The sequence below is a fragment of the Haplochromis burtoni genome, unplaced genomic scaffold (assembly GCF_018398535.1).
Source record: "Haplochromis burtoni strain Fernald_Lab_line unplaced genomic scaffold, NCSU_Asbu1 Contig_2524, whole genome shotgun sequence".
NCBI classification, from domain to species: domain Eukaryota; kingdom Metazoa; phylum Chordata; class Actinopteri; order Cichliformes; family Cichlidae; genus Haplochromis; species Haplochromis burtoni.
In genome coordinates this window covers 3,665-11,882 of record NW_024584885.1, presented here as the reverse complement: position 1 = coordinate 11,882, position 8,218 = coordinate 3,665, and the positions used below count along the sequence as shown (strand labels likewise).

At 39.0% G+C, this 8,218-nt stretch overlaps 1 protein-coding gene across 1 annotated transcript; it reads left to right on the top strand.

Annotated features, from left to right (window-relative positions):
* Positions 1–2,571: 2,571 nt before the first annotated feature.
* LOC102293300 (adhesion G-protein coupled receptor V1) lies at positions 2,572–5,616 on the top strand (the record flags this gene model as incomplete). Its single annotated transcript, XM_005952948.3, is given in 6 exon segments — positions 2,572–2,979; positions 3,472–3,644; positions 3,782–4,028; positions 4,203–4,342; positions 5,217–5,377; positions 5,516–5,616. Coding segments are annotated over 6 exon segments (1,230 nt in total), but the record flags the coding sequence as incomplete, so codon positions are not given.
* Positions 5,617–8,218: the final 2,602 nt, after the last annotated feature.

Sequence of the window (8,218 nt, the reverse complement as noted above, 5' to 3'; positions counted from 1 at the left end):
CTCTCTCTCCATGTCCTCCTTTGCATTCGAAATGGGGAGGGATTCAGCCTTTTCTTTTTCAGGAGTGGCTTCAGTGTTTTTTTGCACTTCTTCATTTTTCGGGTTTGCTCCATCACCCGTGCTGTTTTGAGCTTGAAGAAGAGCCCGGGCATATGCCCGAGTAATTGGTCTTCTTGGTTCTTCAGCCACTCTTTTCTGTTTTTGCTTTTGTTGTTTCTTTGGTTTCACAACCGTTTCCTTTGGTGGTTGTGCCACAGGAGACTTTTCAGTATTTGGTTGTGCAGCTTTTTTTGCTTCTGCCATTGTAGATGCGTCAGCGTTTGCGTCTGCGTTTCTCTGCGTCTGCCTTGTCTTTGTTTTAACAACCAGGTTGTTTTGTGTGTCTGCCATCCGAGATCCACTGAAGTTGGTTGAATGTCTCCCCTATTTATAGGGTTTTCAGTAGAATGTGCACAGTGACATCACAGGCTGTTCCTGTGATGCGCTGTTCCTTTGAAGTGCCATGATTGGAACAATTCAAAATAAAATGCCCACAAACCTAATGGAAAGGAAAGGCTTTTATTTTGTAGCACATACTGAACTAACACTATAAAAGCTACTCTACAGGAATTGCAGTAAAAAATAAAACTAAAGCAAAATATGTTTTTTAAATGGTTGTTAAAAAAACTAACCAAAGTAGTAGACAACTGTTTAGTGGAAAGTATTCGACATTCTAGAGATTCTCAGGCATAATAACTTCTTTCATAATTTAAACAAGGACAGGTAGAAAACGTTCATATTTAGTGAAAGATATTTATTAACATTATCCAATGAGAGTTACTGAATGTCTGTAGGCAGTGAGATCTTGGTGGTTGATGAGGCGACAGAATGTCATCTATGTTTTGTTTTAAATTCAGTTTCAATGCTGAATCTAAGAAACAACAGACTGCAGAGGGAGACTTTAATAGAGGTTTACTAACTCTTACTATCATATACATTGTGGAAAAATCTGTCTTTATTTAGCATAATATATTTGTTATAAGCACTAAATATGTTTGATGATTAACTGATGAACACTAACGTACCAAGCTGAAAATTCTGCTCACCAGTCAGCAGCTTATATTCTCAAAAAACGGATAAATCTGCGATCCATGCAACTCTAACCAGCCAACAAAAACATGTGTTCATAATACAAAACAAGTTTACTTTGTGAAATGTTAAAAGGTACAAAAAATAAAACAATAAAATAAAACAATATGTTTTCAAGACTTTTTCACAAGTTCCTATATCTCACTGAAATGTTACTCTGTAGCTGATTTCTCGTATTTTAAGTGTGATGAGAAATTTTGACTAGAAACAAGACAAATATACTTGATAAGATTTTGAGTTTTTGCAGTGTATATGCAGCTGATTGGTTTGGTCTTTAACCAACATGGAATCATTTATGTTGGGCAGCTGTGGCTATGCGTACTAATCAGTGCTTCAGTCCCCAATGCTATCAGTCCACACGTCAAAGGGCAAGATACTGAACCTTCGATTGTCCCCAATGCATTTGGGTGTGAATGAAAGGTATGACTATGACTTCTAGTTCAAAAAGGGCTATTTATGTATTTAAGTCCAGTTGTTGCTCATTCACTGTTACCTTGAACGTGTCATGCTATCACCACTCTGTGTAACAGATATTTCCTATATAAGCAAATATGTTTTACACTATTTACCTACTGAAATGAAATCGTAACACCAGAAAAATATTTAACTGTGTATTTCTGGACCAGTTAAGCTGACTTTAAGACCTTGACTTTAATAGACATCATAGTGTACAGATCTATTTTTTATTATTTAAGCCATTTTGAGCAATTAAGCACCAAGACTTATTATATTAATGTTTTTCAGTCTTCTGCATGAGTTTGTTATTATGAGCTTTTATCTAAGCTTTTTTTTCCCAACTACAAAAATACAATTTGTTTTGTTGCCTCTTATTTTGTCTGTCATGAATGCTTTTTATATATTTTAATATACGTAATGGTTTATTGATGAAGTACACAGACAGAGACCAAAGTTTTCTCCCTCTCCTCACCTCTTTAATCTCATCATCGCCCTCCTTCTCTATGAGGGATTATGATTAAAGATATCTGCACATAGCCCCAAGGCGTAAAGTATCTACTGGTGCTTGTACTTTTTGAAAGTGGAGATGAAAGATTGTTGAGTGCACTCTAAAAAAAATCAAAAACCTCACACGGCTGGGTCATCCGCTTTCATCTCTCAAAGCATTTTGTGAGACACCAGGTTTGCTGAATAATAAAAGCCCAGTCCCCATTTGGTTCACATTTTGGTTGATTTCAGCCTAATTATCATGGGCAACTTCACTGGGCTTTATTTGCATTTAGACCATTGTATACCAAATGGAAGTTGTGCCTTTACAAGTTTAATGTATGATTTGTTCATTCTTTTCAGCTGAAAACTTTATATGTGGTGTCACCTTTCATACATTTCTTTAAATATGATGGTGGTTATATAACTCCATTCTTCACTTGCTCCTTTAATTAAGTCCAGCAGAGTTTAGCATGTTTTTATTTCTTTTTCTTCTTCTAGGAGCTTTCCAGAGAAGAGGTGGTGGGTCCATTTATAATCTGGCCTGCTGAAGCAGGGATGGACTTCCCTAAGCAGGAGGGCCAGCTGACTTTTGATGTGGGCAAACGTAACACATCACTGGAGATTTACCTAACACCTGACCGTGCCTCATCCTTACCCACACCTAAGCGCTTCCAAGTGGAGCTATACAATCCAACAGGAGGTGCCACAGTACACTCCCAGTTTGGCCTGGCTAATGTGACTCTGGTGTCAAATGCAGCAAGTGAAGCTGTCTGGGTCTTACTGGACCAGTTGCATCAACCCCTTGAAACTCCTACATTGGACCTGGTGCTGCAGGGACTAATAGATAAAGTCAGTCCACCTCTCAATAATGAGCAGATGATCGCTGTGTTTGAAGGTCTGGGAAAGGTAAGCCCAATCATCTGGTTTTTATACCAAGCAAATTTTTTTTTAAATTACTGCATAAGTGTATAAAATATTGGATAATCTATGTGATTGCATGTGACTGTGAGTCAGTGTAGTTGTTTGTGTCTGTCAGCTTAGTTAAAGACCATACATCGCCTCCCATGAGCTACTTTGATAGCTCTGTGGACCAGTCTGCCATTCATTAGTTCTCACTTAAGAAGATTGCTGCTATCATGAAGTTGAAATTAGAATCTATTTATTGCATCTTCTTAACCAGCTGCACAAAAGAATAAACAGAATATACAGGGACATGTTTAGAAAGAGTAAATAAGAAGTAGGGACTACAGAGAAAAATGGATTCTGAGCACACACAATGCGCATGACCCTGAAGGTCAAACTAAAGAAAGTAACTCAGGTGAGTGATGTGTGAATAACAGCACTAAAGTTTACTCAGAGCTCCTCAGTCTTTCTCATCCTTTCTGTCTTCTGAGCCAGGTGCTTGCAGAGGCAGAAAGAGCTCCTTTACAGAACAACAGCCGGAATTTGACCTATAACCTGTTGTGTGCCTTGGCCAATCCCAGTCGAGTCGACACTCGAGGTGTCAGCCACCTTGCTGAGGTGGCGGAGCGATTTGCATTCTCCCTCCTTAAACATAGTCAGTGTGAGATGTGAGTGTCCTAAATGTTCTAAATGAGTGAAGAGTTGCATGGTACACCTTATTGTAATACAGATGAATATTACCTCACAAATTAATGTTAAATCGTGCTTGGATTTACAATTTCTTCTTTGTAAAATTTTTCTCCAGAAAGGTTACAGTCCTGGAAACTTGTCCGTATATGAACATCTCTGCCTTCCAGTGGTACCCCACAGAAATTAATGGATACAAGTTCAGGGGCCGTAATGCAGACTTCTTCCAGCTCCCAAATACTCTGCTGCCAGTACCAGCAGTTTTAACTGCGGACTGCGGCAACCTCAACAGGATGCAGCTGACCGAGTTTAGAAATGAACATTGGTTTCGCACCAGTGATGCAGCTACTGCTCTCAATGGGAAAGTAGGTGCTGGGACACTGACTTCATTGAAAAATCATGAGCAATTGTTAAAATGTCAAAATCTCCTTTTCTTTTTTTAAACAGCAGGTGGCAGTATGGCTCTGATATAAAGCAGCCATTAATCTGGTGGCTGCTCTGCAACTGAACCGTCTTCTGTTGTATCTGGTTATACGTAGGTATTCTCAGCCAGTCTCCAGGGCAGAGGGTCACGACCTCTGGAAGATGGCAACGAGGTGGTGTATCGTATCCACAGCCCCGGTCAGCAGGTTAAACCAGGCCAGTCTCAGTGCCTTCTCTGGAACCAGACCACTGGAAGGTAACAAAAACACATTAAATGAGATTCAAGCTTAACTGTTTCTCAGATAGACTAAAAATAGAATGTGCACATTATATACAAAAATATCAGATGTATATTTTTATTTATATACAAATATTTCCATTTATTTTTGTTACCTGATAATATCAGTTGCTGAGGTTTTTTCTAGTTCTAGTGTCTGCCTACTAATTTATTTTTTACTCGACGTAATTTAGCTCAACCAGTGTACTGCTTTCCTTATTTAAGACTACACATGGCTTGATTAGCATCTAAAGAAGGCCTCTGTTTGTCTTCCTTATACTTATTTTGGGTAATAGTTTGCTAAATAAAGGGCAGAGTTCCTAGTTTGTCCTCTCAATAAGGCCTCTCTGTGGCTGATGCCGTATCTTTCTCCTTTATATCTACACATTCAGTCTCCTGCATGCTGAATCATCCCACATTGAGTTACTTTGTTGAGGACATTCCTGGGGATTGAAATTGGACTTGGCAGGAACACAGTGTTTTTGGCAGGTTTGGTTTGGACAGAGCAGCTACTTGGAGGACGTACCCCAGGAAGCAAAATTTATTATGCAAGTGATACCAAGAGAGAGCAAAATATGGAGAGAGAGAGAGTCAGAATCACAGTAACAGTGAATCTAACACAAACATGGTTATGCTCTGGTTTGTCTCACACATTCTTTGCAAAGTAAAGGTTACTGTAGATAATAATAAAACAAACTCAAAGAAGCCAAAATGTCAGAGAACAAAAGCACACAATCATGGGCATGGTTAGACTCATTGCCCTTTGTATTTGCTTTGCTCATATTTTGTTATATTATGTTGTAGTGTCTCGTCTCTTATTGTCTCTTTTTGTCTCTTTTTGTCTTCCCTTTAGCTGGTCATCAAATGGTCAATACTGCAGGGTTGTGGAAGAAAGTGGGAATTATGTTGAGTGTGCATGCACGCACTTGTCTATCTACGCAGCCCACGCTGAGTTTGCAAAGCTTGCATCCTACAATAAAGCCTTCTTTGCCTCAGGATTTATCTGTATCTCAGGTACAACACACTCTCCCCTTGAGTTCTCATCTTCTTACCCTCCTTGTGGAGTTTCCATATGTACATCCCCACTTGTATAAATGGATTCAAATAAATCACTTAATTAAGTATCATTAATGCTGACTTCTCTGTCTACAGGCTTTGCATTGGCCATAATATCCCATGTGCTGTGCTCCCGTTTCCCCATGTTTGCTGCCAAACTGCTCACTCACATGATGGTGAGCTGCCTTGGAACTCAGGTAAAGCATTAGTTTGGATCTTGTTCTGCTTTTAAACTCTGAATGCAGCATTAGTTTCTTTGGTATTCTCATCTCTTTGCATCAGGTGCAAATGTACATGACAGGGCACCTCTGGGAATCGTTGTTGAAGCATCCATTTCTCTGTGCTCCAGTAGACCAGCATATTAGATATATGTGGGTTGCAAACATTAACACAGCACTCATACGTGGATTCATTCGCTTAGAGCATTTTAAAGCTGCTCACTGTGCACTCACTCACACACCCACAGTCACACGTCGCACACTAGACATGTCGCGGATATTTTCTTGGAAATGTGCATGGATGCGAACATCATCCAGTGTCATCGTTTGCGTAGTTTGCGGGTTGGTGCGTCCTGACAACGCAACCATGCCCCCCGCACCCTCACCCATTAAAAACGCAAGCTGTCACATAACCATTGAGAGAGGTAGATATGTGGCTACAGGTGGTCCTGATCAAGTGTGTGTGTTTGTGTGTGTGCATGTGTGCTTGCGTGACTGAGTGCGGGACTGGTAATTTTCCACTGGTCCGCCTCTCTTTGGTTGACAAACACAAGTCATTTCTAAAGAGGTCCCTGGGGGCTAGCCACCTCGGAGTAGACCCGTTTATGGCCCAGGCAGAGCCCCTGAACCTAAAAGGGTTTTGGATGGAAAATTCCACCCTGTTCTCTTTCCTAGTTTGTATGCTACTGTATAATAATGCCTTCTTCCTTGATAGTGCATGTGTCTAACTTTGGTCTAGGGATTCGAAATGTTTGCATTTTTCTAGCCTTTTAGTCAAAGCCAGCTGTGAAAAGCTTGCTGAAGGCCTATCTGATTGTAGGTTCTGATGTTAAAATGTAGCCTTTAAGCGGTCTTTTGTTAGTGCTGGAAGTATTTCGGAGATAATGATGGGTGGGATGTGCTGAATTGAAATAGATCAAGTGACATCTTGTCTTCACTTATTCAGTTTATCTTGTATGTCAAGTGGCTTGCTGAAAAAACTCTTTTTCTTATATAAATCACTTGGAGCAGATTTCTTTAGACAGTCTGATTTCTTTCTTTCTTTCTTTTATTTTTAAATAATTATCCACAAACTGGATGACACGTGTATGTGGACATAAATAAATTACCTCAACAATTTGCCAGGAGGGTCCTTTTTATAATTGTTCTGTCAGAATATTTACCACTTAATGTCTTGAAAATGTTGCATATTCACAAAGAGGACTCTGTTTTTCTGTTTGTTTTTGTTAAAAATGCTACCTGTCAATCAAGAATGTTAATTGCTAATCCTTCTGCAAACGTGTCATTTAAAGAAAGAGAGAGATGCTTTGTTCTTGCAAGCTCATATTCAGCTTTTCCTGGTCAAGCTGTGGCTATCACTGATACAGTGACAGTGCTGTTTTTCTTCTTTTTATATATATCAGAATAGATGCCAAATGTTATTAGTAACACAAATGTCTCCCATATTTGTGGGTTGTAGCTCACACATCACCACTGATTTGAAGGATCATATCCAACTCCAACTACCTCTGGCAGGCAGGGTATGCCATCTGTGTTGGCTGTAATCATTCACTGAGTTTGCCCTCTCTGTGGAGAAAATTAGAGCTGCCAGTTTGATGAATTTCTCTCTGCATCTGCTACCGTACACTGAAGAGAACTTGCATAATACTTCACCTCTCTTAAACAGTCTGTAAGTTGAGTGACGAAGCAGGATTTGGGGTTAGCGAGGCAACCCTGGCTTTTCAAGGTAGCAGTTAGCAGCAGACCAGTGCTTATAAAACTACCATCTGCTGACCAATCAGTTGCACTGGGTGGATCTAGCTTTCCTTATCACAAGCAATTTTAAAGCCATTCCACTGTTCTCTAATCCTCTGCGTATCAAAAGAATCTTGTGCTGATCTTTTAAGATTTGCAAGTAATCATTTTCATTGTTTAAAATCATGATTTTAGATGTGTTCTTTACTTGTTTGGCAAAGGTTTTTAGCATACTTCTGAAATTTTCCTGTACACAGTGAGAATGAATCTAAGAAACACATTCATTAAATGAAATACTCTGTTGTAATTAGAGTCAGATTTACTCGTGTTTCTCAGTGCTTCTCTGACAAGTCAGTATAAACTGGACAGATAGCTAACATGAGCGACCAAATAAAGACTTGATGCTTGACTTAAATATACAGTTTAAGCCCAGAATAGAAATTAAAACCTGTTTGGTATCTACCTCTTTTAATATTACAGGTACACTTCAGTAAGTATGTATTAATTTAAAAGATAAATTGTACATTCTCCTTGAAAATTCTCTCAACTTTATTGTGTAATAAACTGTAACAACTAAACCATGTGTTTCCAAGTAGAAGATTTCAAATGCAACTGATCACATGAATAAATAAGCAGCCACGGTAGAAGAAAGCAGCTGCAGAAGAAAAGTCTGTGACTCCTTTGAGATATTCTGTATATCTACATAAATATCAGTTAAAATATCAACTGACCTTTTTTATTATTTTATGATACAAGATACAAAGTAAGATAAAGAAAGCTAAGTAAACCAAATGTGTCAAAAATATTAGACTTTGGAAATCTTTGGAATGTTCTGGACAGTCTGAAC